We start from the raw sequence: 16,770 nt of genomic DNA, 5'->3' as shown, positions 1-16,770 counted from the left end.
GGTGGCGGGCGCCTGTAGTCCCAGCTACTAGGGAGGCTGAGGCAGGAGAATCACTTGAACCCTGGAGGTGGAGCTTGCAGTGAGCTGAGATCATACCATTGCACTCCAGCCTGGGTGACAGTGGAGACTCCGTCTCAAAAAAAAAAAGAAGAAAAAAAGCAAGATGTAAAACTACATATACAAAATAAAATTCAAAAATAACCTGCATATACAGTATTTTCTCAATGCGTATGAAAAACAACAGTAAACAGACATAACCAAAGATGCCATCAGCAGTTGACCCTATCAGCTTTCTAGCTTTTCTACAATGCTCACTGCTTTAATAATCAGAAAAGAACACTTCAGACAAACGTGATGGCTCATATTTGCAGTCCTAGCTACTCAAGAGGATGAGGTGGAAGGATCACTGCAGCCCAGGAGTTCATGGTGCCACTGCACTCTAGCCTGGGCAACAGAACGAGACCCCACCTCTAAAAAAAAATTAAAGAAAAAAAAAGGATGGTCAGGAGCAGTGGCTCACACCTACAATCCTAGCACTTTGGAAGGCTAAGGTTGGGGGATTGCTTGATCCCAGGAATTTGAGACCATCCTGGGCAACATGGTGAACCCCGTCTCTACAAAAAATAGAAAAATTAGCTGGGTGTGGTGTCATACGCCTGTAGTCCCAGCTACTCAGGACGCTGAGGGGAGAGGATCACTTCAGCTGGAGAGGTGGAGGCCACAGTGAGTTGAGATGGTGCCACTGCAATCTAGCCTGGGCAAGAGAGCGAGACTCTGTCTCAAAAAATAATAAAATAAAATAAAATAGTGATGACTACCATTGTTATGATTTTCGGCTTGGCTTATGAAACACAAGAAGATGCTTGCAAGGTTGCTGGGGCAGAAAGCTTTTCCCTAAATAAAGCAGAACGCCTGCTGAGAGAATGAACTGAGTTTTTTTTTTTTTTTTTTTTCGTTTTTACTCAGAGGGAGGCTGTCCTTTGCTTTAATTCCAACTCAATATCCTTTGAAGAAGAAAAATTATGAAATAAATAATATTCTAGAACTTGTTAAATGGCTACATATAATTACATAATGTTGGATTTTGCTTTTTTTTAAAAAATTTGCTTTTTCTCTTATGACTTGAAAAATCATTGTGTGTATTTAATTGTTATCCTGAAGCCAATCTCTTTTTCCCAGAGGAATAAATCTTCACAAAACAAACAGGAAAATTCTGATAGCTTTCCAGCTGGGTTTTCAGAGAAGCATCAGCATGTGAGGTAAAATGTACCTGCGAGCTGAGAAGGTCCCTCCCCTGAGGACTGCCCCTTGTGTGTGGCCTCCAGGCCAAGCCCTCAGGCAGGCCCCCTCTCACTCTACGAGGAGCACACATAAAAGAGGCTAGGGTGGCAAGGCATACTGGGAGTTCCCTCCGGGCTCAGGACAGAGGGTGCAGGGGTGTCCCCACTGGAAAGAAGGTTGCCAATGGCCAGCAGACTGCAGGCAGGGGCACAAGTCTTCCTTCGTGCTGCAGGTAAGAAGGGCCCACCAGCCAGGAGACCATGGAGATGTTCCATGTTTCATAAGCACTGCTCAACCAGACTGTTCTTACTGGACTCGACGCTCAAGTGAACAGAGCTAAGCCCGTGTGGGGCTAAGTGATCCTGTCTGTGTATGAGGACATGGGGGTAACAGCAAGCATGCCCAGCTCTCCCTTCTCTCTCCACGCTGCCTATGGACTGACTATACCAGCCATCATGTTCTCTCCCCTGACTTTCAGAGTCCTTTGTTATTTTAATGACAGTTCCCTATTCCATGAGAAGACAACCTGTTACCTCAAATATCATCAACGCACTCTGGCTGGCATTCTGTGTGTCTGTGTCTGTGTGCTTTGGAAATGCAGGAAAGAGGAAGAATGAGCTTCTGACAGGTAGGGTTCTGAGGAAGGAGGGTGGGGGCCAAGTAGACAACATGTGTGGCACACACAGTCACTACTACCTTCCCTCATAGATGAGGAATAAGGCAATTATGTCTACAATCCCCAATTCAACACTATATGTCCTACCTAGTGCAAAAGGCAAGAACAGTGTCTAAGCACTGAAAGGAAGAAATAACATTTATTTACATTATGACACGACTGTACACTAAATAATCTGCATAGTCTTAGAATGAACAAATTTAGTAAAGTCACTGGATATAAGGGCAATACACAAAACTTAATTGTATATCAGCAAAAAACAAAGCTAAAATTAAAAAATACCAATTATAGTATCAAAAACATTAAATATCTAGTAATAAATTTAACAAAATGTTAAGTCCGCTACATAGAAACCTATACAATATTACTAAGACCTAAACAATAGAGGAATATAAGTAGAATATATAATGGCTGTGGATTAGAGGACTTGGTGTTCTAAAGATCCTGATTCTCATCAAATTGATCTATAGTCATACCACAGCACTCCAGCCTGCATGACAGAGTGAGGCTGTCTCAAAAAAAAAAAAAAAAAAAAATCTATAGAGTCAAATGGAGATCCACATGGAACAAAACTAACTTGATGCCTACCCCTTCTGTCATACACTCAAATGCTTTCCAGGTAGATAGTCCTCTAAGTGTGAAAGGAAAAACGAGCTTCTGGAAGATAACACAGGAAATATCTTCATGACCTTTGAGTAAGGCAAACATTTCTTAAACAAGACACCAAGAATGCTAGCATAAAGCAAATGGCTGAAACACTGGAAGATATTAAAACCACAAATGTCTTTTCATCAAAGACACCGCTGACAGCATGAAAGGGCCAGCCACAGAGTGGGGATATGTATGCCTGGCAAAGGGCTCCCATCCAGGACACTGCTTACCTGTGGCTGCAGCATCGCACAATCCTCAGAAGTAAGTGGATGGCTTTTAATCGTTGATGGCCAGTCTGGCGACAGGCCACGCCCACCAGCCATTCCCAAATTTTTGCCAATGGGAGATGAGGCACAACCCTTTCTTCTGACAACATCTGTTTCAAAATCTCGAATCCTGGCCAACACCCCAAAACACAGATATACAAACAGAGACATGTAATAAGTAATATTATTATATAAAGTGTAACAATTGTGTACGTTAAGAATTGTACATTTTATAAACTGCTCAAATTTTAATCAATAGGATGAAATAACTGCGATCATTTAAATTCTGGCTGAAATTAAGGCTCTTGTAAAAATGACACAGGGGTCATATTTTCAGTTTCTCCTTTTTTCAAAATGCCCTGGCAAATTCTAAGAGAACAAGCATCCTTGTCGCGCCCTGACAGAATGCCTCTCATAGCTGGCCATTCAAGTTTACAACTAGCCAATGAAATCACATTCAGGAGTGACAGGTGTGGGGCTTGTGAGACAAATTTGGAAAGTGTGAGAGACAAGTACCTGCTTTGATTTTAACCAAGATCAGTGACATCATGGCACCCACAGCCATGGAGTGTCCCTGGCAGGCAGATGGTGCGAACGCAAAGCCCAGAGCACACACCTGTCTGGAACCGCCCCAGGTGTCCGGCCGTCACGGTGAATTTGTAGCCCCACTCGGTGTTGCTCATGTCGGAGGTGAAGCGGTAATACAGAGTGTCTCCTAGGCACACAAGAGTCAGAGGCAGGTCAGGAACTGCAGCAACAGGGAACGACAACAGAGGCGTTTCGGATGAAAGCTATTAAACCCCTTTCAACATTCTCCAGTAAGGTCCCTTCTCAGTATGAAGGTGAAACACTGCCTGTGAAGAACCTATCCAATCGAGTATCTGTTTCACTACCTGGAAGTTCAAAATCTTTCCACTTCTGCTGAGACCCGCTGAAGCTGTGGCGGTCTTGCTGGAAGTCACTACTGCTGGACATGGCTAACTCGTCACAGCCCTCCTCTGTGTTGCACTGAGAGTCGAATTTGATTGAGAGGTAGATGGCACCAGGAATGTGAACTTTATCCTAGAGAGGGGAAATGGAGAACACTTCTGTCCATGTGCTCACTAGACACGACTGCAGCTGCCCCAGGCCGAGTCCTGTGCTGGACCTGGATGCGTGCGAATGAGTGAACCACAGCCCTGGCCTCCAGGAGTGCACAGTCCAGCTGAGGCGAGGAGCATGCACGGACTGCAAACAGAGTGCGAGGGATGCACAGTGGGGCAGGCGACATGGGGCCCCACAGAAGGAGGGTCAGGCTGCTGTGAAGAGTGAAGAGGACAGGAGAACCCTGCCAGGAGAAGGCAGGAGTGGGAGGCAAGGTGGACCTGGGTGCATGGGTGCGTTTCAGACAGGGGAACAGCCCTGTGAAGGTCTAGCACGTTCAGGGAATGGCAAGGAGCTTGGCATGTTTGGAGTAAAGGGTGTGCTACATGGGCACATATGCTTGGGAAGCAGGAACAGGGACAAGACATGACCCCAGAGAGGCTGGCAGGGGCAGACACTGAAGGCCCTGGGCATGAAAATGAGGCAGTAAGACTCTGAACAGGGAAAACCCTGGAAAGCTTTGGTGAGGCTTGCACGGTGTAGCATCACTGACAGCTGGTATGGAGTAAGGCTGGGCTGAGGCAAAAGTGAGGAAATCAGAAAGTAGCAGCAGCAGAACTCCAGAGAAGGACAACGGGTGTCTAGGATTAGTGGAGAAGACAAGATCTCTCTGGGGTCGAACCTGGTGGCTGACCACATGTGCCTGTGTGGGACCAAGGGAGTGGGGCTGGAGCGCAGGAACATGGTGAGAGAAGAGACTTGGAAGGAAGGCAGTTAGGAGGTTATACTTCTGAAAAACAAAATCTCAGATGGCCAGTAACCCAGTTCTAAATCGGTTTTCATCATCCACCTTTGCTGCTGCAGGTACCTTCTACTCGGAAGCAGATGCCTGGGCAACTCCAACATTTCTGTTTTCTCTCCATTTTTAAAAGTGCTAATGGGGGCCAGGTGAGGTGGCTCACGCCTGTAATCCCAGCACTTTGGGAGGCCGAGGCAGGCGGACCACCTGAGGTCAGGAGTTAGAGACCAGCCTGGCCAACATGGTAAAACCCCATCTCTACTAAAAATACAAAAATTAGCTGGGCGTGGTGGCAGGTGCCTTTATTCCTGCTACTAGGGAGGCTGAGGCATGAGAATCACTTGAATTCGGGAGGCGGAGGTTGCAGTGAGCTGAGATCACACCACTGCACTCCACAGCCTGGGTGACAGAGTGAGACTCCGTCTAAAAAAAAAGTGCTAAAGGAAATACATGGCCTTAAGTCAATGAGAATAACAGAGGCTGCCCCATTCCTGCCTCATCAAAATGCCTACCTCCCTGCCCAGATACAGAGTTAAGGATGGAAAAGATGAGACTTTGATTCAGTTATGGGAAATTTAAAAAGGGGCTGTAGTATCCAAGGTGTGGGCAGGTCATTAGGAGGCAGCTGAAGAGTGAGGGTTCAACCTGGACCACATTCAGACTCACTGTCTCACTGTGAAGCCAAGGACTCACTCTCAGGAGCTTGCTGCAGGGAAAGTAAAGCTCTCCTGCAGGACACGGTGGCCCATTTTCTTCTATTAAAACAAGCAAGGCCCGGAGAAGAGAAGGCTTGCTTGTATAGAATCCCTGGCCTCAAGGAGGTAGACTGCAGTTTGTTCAAGGAAGCGCTTTCTTGGACAGGTCTTTGCTGTCCAGGGGACTGATGAGGTCTCTGCCACTCAGTAGCCCTTACAGGGCCTGCTAGCCCCAGGTCCTACCTCGAAGTTGGTGTTGTTGTTATATGGGTGTTTCGATTCCCTCACTTGCACCTCCATTCCTGGCTCCTCCATGAACTGGCAGGCAGCCAGGGCCATGGTCCCCAGCATGTCCTCTCGGCAGCCCTGGAGCACTTTCTGCAGGATCTGGTAGGAAGCAGACAGATAAGGTCAGGGCCTGCTGGTGGCATCAGGAAGAAGGGACAGTTTACTTCAACCCAAGACCCACCCAAAGGCGCTGGCATCATCTTAGACCTAGGACGAGCCTCTGTGACTCCATCACCCAAACACAACTCCACCAGCCTCTCCAGGGACCAGGCTGTTGCTGTCAATCAGGACACTGCAGTCCTTTCAGAATGATACTGCTTAGAGGTGGTCTGAAAGAACTGACAGAACCAGTCATAAAGGGTCCTGGTCCTTGAAGGAGTCCCCAGCCAAGTAGGTGGATTGGCCTATGGATAAATAATGACCACACAATGTGATCGATGTCTAGAGTGAGGTGCAGAGTTGGGAGCTCTAGGTGGCAAGAACCGGGGGAGAACATGTCCACGCAATGGCCTAGCAGAGGCAGGATGGCTCCCTTTGTCCCTTCCGCAAGACAGATATGCTACAGCAAGCCTGCCAGCACCTGCAGGGCTGCAAGGCCGGGCAAGGACCTCGAGGTCTGGTGGAGTTCTCACATGGGCAAAGCAAGGCTGAGAGGCCAAATGAACTTCCTCATGGACTGTGTGTTTGTGTGTGAAGGTGGGTGAGGGACACGATCAAAAAGGAGCTACCGAATGTGCCTCAAGATTTCTGCACTTGGAAACTGGGAAGATGGCGACAAAGCTTTCTGGTTCAGCTGGAAATTGCGCTCAGGGCCCCTGAGTTCCTCACTAGCCCAATCCTTGGGAGAGGATACAGTAGCCCTACCTTTGCTGCATTCACACCTGTCAGGGAGCCGCACAGCCACACAGGTAGCCTCGCTCCAGGAAGCACTCACTGGAGGAAGCCTGTGGGGCAGAGGAAGAACCTGGTGGGTGAACGCAAGCTCAGTCTGCATAACTACCTTCTCCCACTCGTGCTTTTCTTCCAGCTGCATGAACATATCCAAAATGTAGGTCATATGGGCAGGGCCACTGAGCTCCAGGATGTCCTCGCTCACTGGCACATGGCTAGGCCACTCGGCGAGCAGGGATGCAAGCACGTGGCGGGCATACAGGACAGCCGTGGCCTCGTTCACTCGGAAGAGGTAGTCCCGAACAGCCCTCTTACTCTTGCAGTTCAGCTCCTTGTGCAGGAGGGCGGCGCTCTTGCTACGGCGCTGCTTGGCATAGCTCTGCTGCAGTTCGCTCTCTGTGCTGGAGATCAGCTTCTGGGTCACAGGGTTCGATTCAGCAGTGGCTTGGTCGCAGCGTGCAGGCCGGGACTGCAAACCCAAGCCCACCGTTACAGAGCTCTAGCCTTCTAACAGTGGTGCTATGGGGTGGGGGATGGGGTGCGGACACTTTGGGTCCAAGGTGGGGTGACATACCAAGCATGGCAGGATAATCATGTCTGTATCCACAGCTTTGGCGCTCTGCTCTTCCAGCCTCAGACTCTTACTGGGCTGCCACCGCTGAGCCAGGGACCGTATCCTTTCATCTGTGGTGAGCTCGTCACCATCAAACCTGAAGAAAGGCAGCACAAAGTTGAGTACCAACAGTGTACAGAGGCCAGAGTTTTAACCTGCACTTAAACTTGTTGGCAACGTTGATCAGAGTTGTTTTTCTGTTAGTATCAATGACATTATCATATTTGTGTTTTGCCAACTGGATTCACAGCCTTCACTTATTCATGGATACAGAATGCATGCATGCTCTGGGGCAGGGGATGTAAACTCTCCTGCAAAATCCATTTTCCTTTTCTATCTTTTTCATTTTTTAAATTAATTTAAATGTTATTAATGTTTTATTTTCATTAAAAAAAACATTTTTTTTTAAATTTATTTTTTGACAGATGACGTGTTGAAGCTGTTGCCCAGGCTGGACTGAAACTCCTGGGCTCAAGCGATCCTTCTGCCTCAGCTTCCCTGATAGCTGCAATTACAGGCTCATACCACCATGCCTGGACTCCCCTTCTCTCTTTTTTTAAAGACAATGTAACAGAGTTTCACTGAGCAAAGAGTGATCCCTGAATTGGGTAGCTCCTGAATCAAAATGGGTTCAGCGTGACTCCATGCTGTGGTTGGAGGTTTATGAACAGAAAAATGAAAATGACACGCAGAAAACAGAAGTACAGAAACAGCTGGAATGGTTACAGCCTGGTGTTTGCCTTATTTCAACGCAGTCTGAACAGTTGGACGACTTTGGCTGAAACTTGGTGGCCCTTCTCTCTCTCTAAAGCTCCCTAGAATTTTAGCAAGAGCTATAGTCACCCAGCGAGAGACATGGTTAGCAGCTAGATGTGGTGATGCCCCTGGGTTCTGGGCAGTGCAGGTGAGCGAAGTGGTGTCCCACCTCTGGAGTCTACTGGACTAATAGCGCACTCCCTTCTCCACCTTCCCCCTTTCCTCTGGGCTAGAACCGAGAGGTGGGGTGGCCGAGCGAGCTTCCACTGCACAGATAAGAACGCTGGGACTGCTGGGTCACTCTGTGGAGCACAGCTGTCACCCACCCCAGACTCTGCCCACCTCTGGACTGTTACGTGAGAGAAAACACATTCTACTGCCCTGATCCATTGTATTTCTTGTTTCTTAGTTACAGCAGCTTAGACTGTACCCTAACTAATGCAACCCTGCTTCATTTCACAAAGGCTTTTAGGCAATATATAAGAAACTCATAAAAGAGACATATGAAATGTAAAATAAAAGACAAATTAAATGAGAATTTACAGTTAGAATAAGAAGTCAAAATTAGGATATAGGGGATGGAGGAAGAGACTAGACTGCAGATATGTAAAGTTCTACCCAAATTAAAAAGCTGGGCCCAAGAACTAGCTCTGAACTTCCTGGCCAAGATAAAGGGTATGTTCTTAATTTTAAAAATCTCTTGAGCAGAAGTTCCTGTTCTGCGCTATCTGCTCCCTGGGATTACACATAAGAGACATTTTGGTGCCTGCCTAATTTCTGCGTCTGTAAAATAAGTTTCCTCTCAGAAACTTACTTCTCAGAGGCAGACTACAAACATCAGTTTTAAAGAGGAACCACAGTGCACTTCGAAGATGATCCAGGTAATGCAGCACAGGCCACCTCCCACCTCGCCTTACAAAGGACTAGCAACTGCTTCCCGGCCTGTCGGAGTGTCCATCGATCCAGAGGCCGCTGCCAGGAGGCGCACACCCTCCCGCCCTCACATGTGCTCTCCCTGGCCACACTTCAGCTGCACCGAAATGTCCCTTACCTCTTCTGAACCTCCAGGAAGAAAGAATCAGTCTTTTTCATCTGCAGTTCGTATATGGCCCGAAGAATGTGCAGAGGGGCATTGAGGGCATCATGAGCCATCTGGAGGCCCGGGGAGGATGCAGACAAGAACCATTAAAAGTGCTTCAATACCGTATTGGTAAACTGAACTCAAAACTGAGAAGATAATATAGCAAAAGCTTCCACAGGTTATAATTGAGGAACATTATATGGGTAGTTTAAAAAGCATATACAATTGTAAGCACTAAAGCATGGAATGTAACACCTACATTAGGATTGTAACTTCAAAGGAAATTATAAAACACTAAAACCCCCAAAGAAATATCCTATCAACAAAATGCAGTGCTAACAGCAGATACTTACCACATCGTATTCACGGCTAGTGTCTCTATAACCGTTTTACACTTAAGTTTGACAACTAGCACATATATGGGCATGGTATTTTCTTCGGATTTTTTTTGACACAGGGTCTCACTTGGTTGCCCAGGCTGGAGTGCAGTGGTGTAATCATAGCTCATACCACTGAGTACCAAAAGCTTAGAAAGGCAAGAGTTTTAACCTGCACTTAAACTTGTCAGCAATGTCGATCAGAGTAGTCTTTCTGTTAGTATCAATGACATTATCATTTTCTGTATTGTGCCAACTGGATTCATAGCTTTCACTTATTCATGGATACAGAAATGCATGTATGCTCTGTGGCAGAGGATGCAAACTTTCTTGCAAAATCCGTCACCTTGAACTCCTGGGCTCAAGTGATCCTCCTGCCTCAGCCTCCTGGGTAACCAGGACTACAGTGCATGCCACCACACCTGACTAGTCTTATTTTCTGTAGAGGCAGAGTCTTGCTAAGTTACCCAGGGTGGTCTTGAACTCTTGGCCTCAAGCGATCCTCCTGCCTCAGCCTCCCAGAGTGCTGGGATTACAGGTGTGAGCCACTGTGCCTGGCTGGGACTTGGTTTTTCTGACATTCTACCCTACATTCTGTTTACTCTTCATTTAATTACAACTTTTGAAGCCCAAGCCCTCATCCTTTTCATATTATTCTGAGGAAGAACAGATTACCTCGGGGAGCTAAGAGTGTATTTCTGAGCAACTATGAGGAAGGAACTATTGTAGAAAGTTCCTGGACGAGCCTTAGGGCTTTGGTAAGCCCTGGAAATTCATGCAAAATTTTACATACATATTTAAATGTGTATTTTATGGGGAGAGAGGACCTAAAGCTTTTGAGTTTATAACCCAATATATTAAGAACTATTGCTGTGGGGCTTTTCTGTTCTTCTGTGGATCAATTCTGCACAACATAGATTGAGTCTTTGGGAAGTGAATTCTCAGGACAGCCTATGGAAGCGTTTTCATGTTTAGGCTGAAACGTGGCCCGGGCCAAAGAGAAGTCATCCCTCAGAAGTCCCTCCCAAGCCACATGATGACTCAAGAACACACCAGGAAACATATTCTGGTGGGCTCATCCAGGCCCTCAAGGGGGTCCAGCTTTTTCTGCTCTGGGTCGCCAGGGCTGCTGACTGGCCGTTCCACCTCTTCCTCTCGGTCCCCTCGCTCGTCCAGCTCTAGGTCTCCGTGCTCAGCCAAAGCGTTCATCTCTTTTTTTGAGGAGTACAGCATGATGGACAAAATCTACACAGAAAGAAAATCCAGCTGAATGTGAGCGCTTAGTGGGCGGGAAGACGGTACAGTCCTTTAATCATGAAAATATTGGGCCTAACCATTTTAAGACATCAGAATTTACTTGAAGAACGTGAAATTAGAAAAGAAACACGAATGTATGTTTAATTATACTTTGTAACCAAAGAAATACTAACTGAACACTATGGGGACCTTTGTGTTTATTAACTTTCCTACAGATGGTATAAACTGCTATCATCCGTTTTAGAACTTCTTTTGGCAAAATGTAAAGAGCTAGGGAAATGCTCATATGCTTTCACCCAGCAACTCATCTGTTACGAATAATGTAAAATATACAAAGTTATTTTCATAATACGCTCAGTGAAGCACTAATAGCAAAAAAACCGAAAGCCACCTTCATGTATTATATGTATCCATAAAAAATGTTATGAAAGCTACATCAAAACCTAGAAAGAAGCCCACATGCCATCAGTTTCTTTGAATAAGATGCTCACGATGCAGTCTAGATTTACACATGCACCATGAAATGCACAGAAACAAAACAAGAAGGAGAAAATATACCAAATGCTAATGGCAGCTGTGTTTGTGATGTAGAGTTTGGAGATTTTTTTCTTTTTCCTTTTATAAAGTTTTCTGCAATGTGGTTCTAATAATAAAAAATTTTAATTTAAAATATTCCCTAAGAATAAAAGTTCAAATACTCTCCAAATTATCCATTAATATGTTTTAGCATATTTTCCTTAAACCTAACCAAATCCTCTTCTGGCAACTGAGAGCTGCTTCTGCAGGTTCCAGCCTCTGCTGGGTTGTGAATGGCCACTCACTGCCTCCTATGCGGCGGCAGCCTTTCCTGGGCCTAAAGCTGGCACTGGGCACAGAAAGTCCACAGGGAACCACAGTAGTTCTGCTAAGAAAACTCTAAGGTCTAACGGGAACATTAATAAAATTACAATGATCAACTAAAATCCTACATAAAAATAAACGTCAGTGAGGACAAATTTAGAGGCTGATTTTGGCTGAAAGCAACTTTAAAGGGCATAAAAATTCAAGGGTATACTTTATTACCATGATATAATGGTTAATCATGTGTTTCCATAAAACACTTCTCTTCCACTGTTCTTTGAACAAACATTAAATTCATTTTCCCTGACAGGGGTAGACAGGTGTCATAATCCCTATTTCCGAAAGGGAATACAGAAGCAAGGGAGTTTCCAACACTGTACTAAATGAGCGTGCACAGGGCAGAAGCAACTGGAACTCGCTGACACTTCTAACTCCTAGGCCAGTACATCTGCACCAGGAAAGAGGAGCAGGAGTCCCTCTCGTCTCTTACTTCCAGGTCCCGGAGGAGCCACGTTTTACTAAAGCCAGTCCCTTTGCTGCATTTTTTCACCAGCAACTTCAGCAAATCGGTCTGAAGGAAGGTAGCATGGGTCTCTTCAAAACCGTGAGCCTGCCAAGCAGAAAAAGAACCATTTGTGACTGCCTTAGAGTGAAGAAGGTACAACCTTAGCTATAACTCCGTCTGTTCATTCACTCATTCATTCATTCATTCAACACACACTTTTGAATGAAGCCTATTTTATGTCACACCCCGCTGCTCTAACTTCCAAAAGCTGTCCGGTGCTCTTTAGGCTAAAATCCAAGCCTCTGATCATGGCTGACAGAGACCAAAGTCCCTGCCTGCTTCTCTGGCTGCGCACCCCCTCTCCTGCATTATCCTGAAGCCTGGGAGGTGTTCTTTCTGCTCCTTGACAACCACGTGTGTTCCATTTTGAGGCCTGGAGCTTGCTACTCATGCCACGTGGAATGCTCTGTCCAGTTTTCCCAAAGCTGACTCCTTATCTATCAGTTCAAATTTTACTAGAGTAAGGCTTTTTTTGACCCACAGCAGTTTTTCTTGCAGGCTGCCTGTTGTCTCTCTTGCCGGTCAGACCGTAAGCTCCAGGAGAGCAGGGACCTTCTTTCTGGCTCAATACTACACACTCAGTTCCATCTGGCCCTTGGTGCTCAACAAATATTTGCTGAATGAAGGATTCAAAGACAGAAATGACTGCTGCCCTTAGGAAGTTTATTCTCCCTTTCCTACTACAATGTAAACAATGGAAACAGTAGCACATTGTGATAAATGTCATCAACTAAAGAAACAGCAGGCTGGGCACCATGGCTCATGCCTGTAACCCCAGCACTTCGAGAGGCGGACGCGGAAGGATGGCTCAAGGTCAAGAGTTCAAGACCAGCCTGGGAAACAGAGCAAGACCCTGTCTCTAAAAAAAATTAAAAAATAAAAAATTAATAAAAAATAACTGGGTATGGTGGTGCATGCCTGTGGTTAGTCCCAGCTAGGGACTGAGGCTGAGGCGAGAGGACCCCCTGAACCAAAGCATTTGAGGCTGCAGTGAGCCGTGATCACAGGTCTATACTCCAGCCTGGGCAACAGAGCGAGACCCTGTTTCAAACAAAGAAATGCCAGAGAAAACCCACAAACAAACAAATAAACAAAAGAAACAGTAGATGAATAGTCTCAATTCTACAACCACAAACTCCCAGGGTAGATCAGAGCTGAAATGCCGCTGAGTCTAGCTCCCGCAGTGTTGAGTGCCCTCCATGAGCTCCCTGTCGGTGCTTCCGCTGAACAGCCTTCAACTTTTCAGCTGAGCTCCTCCTTTCATGGATATCTCTGTTGGGAAGATGATCCTAAAAGTGAGCTGACATGTGTTTCCTTGAAAGATCATTTCTCTGCCTCTCAGGTATTGGAAATTCTCGTAAGTCAGTGAGCGTGCTCATCTCCATGCCCAATATTGCCCAGCCCTTTTTTTTTTTTTTTTTTTTTTGAGACGGAGTCTTGCTCTGTGCAATGGCATGATCTAGGCTCACTACAACCTCTGCCTCCCAGGTTCAAATGATTCTCATGCCTCTGCCTCCCGAGTAGCTGGGATTACAGGCGCGTACTACCACACCTGGCTAATTTTTTGTATTTTTAGTAGAGACGGAGTTTTGCCATGTTGCCCAGGCTGGTCTTGAACTCCTGAGCTCAGGCAATCCGCCGGCCTCGGCCTCCCAAAGTGCTAGGATTACTTGATTACTGCTGTGAGTCACTGCACCCAGCCATTGCCCAGTTTTTTAACTTGTCTACCTCTTTCCACTCCAACTGCGAAACCTGTCGCTCATTCCCTAGGATGCTAGCTCCCTCTCTTCTTCCCTTCATCGTCTACGATGAAGCACAAGAGTTGTCATTTAGAGAGGAAAGTGAGAAACTTTTCAGTCAAGTTTTCTCTTCATCTGACAAAGCTGTGTTCTCATGAAGTAGTAGTATCGGATTCCTTGAAACAATGAAAAGACAGAGAAGCCAACTATCGGGAAAATAGTATTTCCTCTTTGAAGTTATCTGTGCGCAAGGCCCACGCGTTTCTAAAAATAATCAAGATCCTATGGTTTACCATCCATTGAAATTAAATGGCATTTCCTCCTAGTTAATCCCCATGCAGATGTCAAATTATAGCCAGGTCCACTGCCAACTGGAGAAGCTCACCATTACCTTTAGTGTTTTATACAATCCTTTGAGGGCCAGGGACAGGACCCAAGTTGCTTCCACTGCCTCGGGACAATGGCTGTCCATGCTGGTTTGCAGAAGGTGACTGGCGATAAAGGCAAAGTGCTGGGAGTACTGGCTCAGCTGGGCCTGAGAGTCACCACATTCTTGTCCTCCTCCCTTCTGGACCAGCTGGTAGTCCTTCACTGAAGGGTGACATCAGGCAGAAAGAGAAAGGCACAAAAAGTACAGTTCATGCTTCCAGCAGCTATTTCTTCCATAGTAACATGCCTTACTAAAGCAGGGACTGCAGAAACACAAATCTCCCGGGCTCAGTCTTAGCCAATAAAGCCAGCTTGCAGGTAAACACAAAAATAGTAATGGCTACCTATCCATCAAGCAACTGAGTGGGACAATTTGCATTCTTACTATTGTGTACAAGCAGGCCATCTCCACAGGTGTTAACAGAAGTTCTTAAAAATAGCATATATGAGGCCAGGCACGGTGGCTCATGCCTGTAATCCCAGCACTTTGGGAGGCCAAGGTGGGTGGATCACTTGAGGTCAGGAGTTCAAGACTAGGTTGGTCAACGTGGTAAAACCCCATCTAAAAATACAAAAATCAGCTAGGTGCAGTGGCACATGCTTGTGATCCCAGCTACTCAGGAGGCTGAGGCAGGAGAATCACTTGAATCTGGGAGGTGGAGGTTGCAGTGAGCCAAGATCGTGCCATTGCATTCCAGCCTGGGCGACAGAGCCAGACTCCATCTCAAAAAAAAAAAAAAAAAAAAGGTACACATGAGATTTCCATTTCCAAACAAGACAGAACAAGAGAGACTGGATTTACTCTCCCACCTTAAACAACCAGAATACTGAAAAAACACGAAACAATAGCTTGTAAATATTGGGCAAAAGGTAGTATAGGACTATGGTCCCCGAGAGGAGGGACATAAACTAGATCAGCCCTCCAATAGCACCAGCTATCTGCAGACGATTTCCAAGCTGCAAAGTGGGAAGCAAACATCCAGGCAGAATCCAGCAGTCTGAATGAATTAAAGAAACAGAGATCTGAGTTCAGGGAGGTCAAGGCAGCTAGAATGTACAGGGCAGAGTATCACAGAGCAGGGAGATGCACAGAGAGAGGGGTGGGTTGGGGAGAGCTCTCCGGAGATCCACAGAGTCGATCATGAGTCTGTGGCTGCATACTGACCTGCACATTTCTGTGAAAGGAAACTACCTGGGGCAGGAGAAAGAGCTACAGTAGACAGAACAATTCGTGGAGCTCACAGAGAGCTGGGAATATTTTGTCTTTCCAACAGAGAGAGTGGAAGTGTCCTGGTAGAGATGGGGGTGGGGGCAGAAAGAATATTTGAATACATAATGGTCAAAACTTTTCCAAATTTGATGAAAACTATAAATCTAAGGAGCTCAATAAACACCTAAGCAGAAGAAACATAAAGAAAGTCATGTCAAGGCACGTGCATATCAAATTGCTAAAAATATAGCCAGAAGAAAAAGAGACATTACAAAAACGTAGCAAAAGAAGAATGACAGCAGACTTCATCCCAGAATCTGCACAAGCCAGAAGACAACAGACCAATATATATATATTTTTTGAGACGGAGTTTTCGCTCTTGTCACCCAGGCTAGAGTACAATGGCACAATCTTGGCTGACTGCAACCTCCGCCTCCCAGGTTCAAGTGATTCTCCTGTCTCAGCCTCCCAAGTAACTGGGATTACAGGCGTGCACCATCACGCCCAGATATTTTTGTATTTTTAGTAGAGACGGGGTTTCACCATGTTGGCCAGGCTGGTCTCGAACTCCTGACCTCAGGTGATCCACCTGCCTCGGCTTCCCAAAGTGCTGGGATTACAGGCGTGAGCCACCACACCCAGGCTAGACCAACATCTTTAAAGTATCTGAAGATAAAACTCAGCTTAGAATTTTTTACCCAGCAAAATTATCTTTCAAAGATGAAGTAAAAAATAGTCCCCTAGGTAAACTGAGAGATTATGTAATGTCTGACCTGCACTACAAATAATGTTCAGTGCAGTTTTTCAGGTCCCCCTAAAAACTAAAAAAGATCCCAGATGGAAAACTGAATCTTTAAAAAGGAATGAAAAGCACTAGAAATGAAAAACAGATGGCTAAATATAAAAGTTATTGTTTTCTCATTTTAAAATCTCTTAAAATATCTCTCTCTCTCGTTTTTTTGTGGGGATGGGGGTAGAAGACAGGGTCTTGCTGTATTGCCCAGGCTGGCACTGAATTCCTGGCTCCAGGCTTTGCGATCCTCCTGCCTTGCCTCCCAAAGTGCTGAGATTACAGGTACAAGCCCTATGCACCCAGCAACATCTCACCTTTTTTTTTTTTTTTTTTGAGAGAAGTCTCGCTCTTGTTCTCCAGACTAAAGTGCAATGGCGCGATCCTGACTCACTGCAACCTCTGCCTCCTGGGTTCAAGTGATTCTCTTGCCTCAGCCTCTCAGCCTCCCGAGTAGCTGGGATTACAGGCACCTGCCACCAC

General features: G+C 46.0%; 1 protein-coding gene across 1 annotated transcript in view; it reads right to left on the bottom strand.

Moving 5' to 3' along the window:
* ZZEF1 (zinc finger, ZZ-type with EF-hand domain 1) overlaps positions 1-16,770 on the bottom strand; it is a 159,662-nt gene that overhangs the window by 6,403 nt on the left and 136,489 nt on the right. Inside the window, exons 44-53 of the mRNA XM_011947504.1 lie at positions 14,250-14,449; positions 12,045-12,164; positions 10,511-10,702; positions 9,051-9,151; positions 7,205-7,340; positions 6,740-7,099; positions 5,695-5,838; positions 3,768-3,936; positions 3,491-3,589; positions 2,839-3,004 (exon numbers count right to left, since the gene is read on the bottom strand). Of these exons, the coding sequence (XP_011802894.1) occupies positions 2,839-3,004; positions 3,491-3,589; positions 3,768-3,936; positions 5,695-5,838; positions 6,740-7,099; positions 7,205-7,340; positions 9,051-9,151; positions 10,511-10,702; positions 12,045-12,164; positions 14,250-14,449 (1,687 nt within the window). The remainder of the gene's footprint in view (positions 1-2,838; positions 3,005-3,490; positions 3,590-3,767; positions 3,937-5,694; positions 5,839-6,739; positions 7,100-7,204; positions 7,341-9,050; positions 9,152-10,510; positions 10,703-12,044; positions 12,165-14,249; positions 14,450-16,770) is intronic.

The sequence above is a fragment of the Colobus angolensis genome, unplaced genomic scaffold, assembly GCF_000951035.1.
Source record: "Colobus angolensis palliatus isolate OR3802 unplaced genomic scaffold, Cang.pa_1.0 Scaffold267, whole genome shotgun sequence".
In the NCBI taxonomy this organism is placed as follows: Eukaryota; Metazoa; Chordata; class Mammalia; order Primates; family Cercopithecidae; genus Colobus; species Colobus angolensis.
Note: the sequence above shows the minus strand (reverse complement) of the source record. Positions and strands in the feature narration are given on the sequence as shown.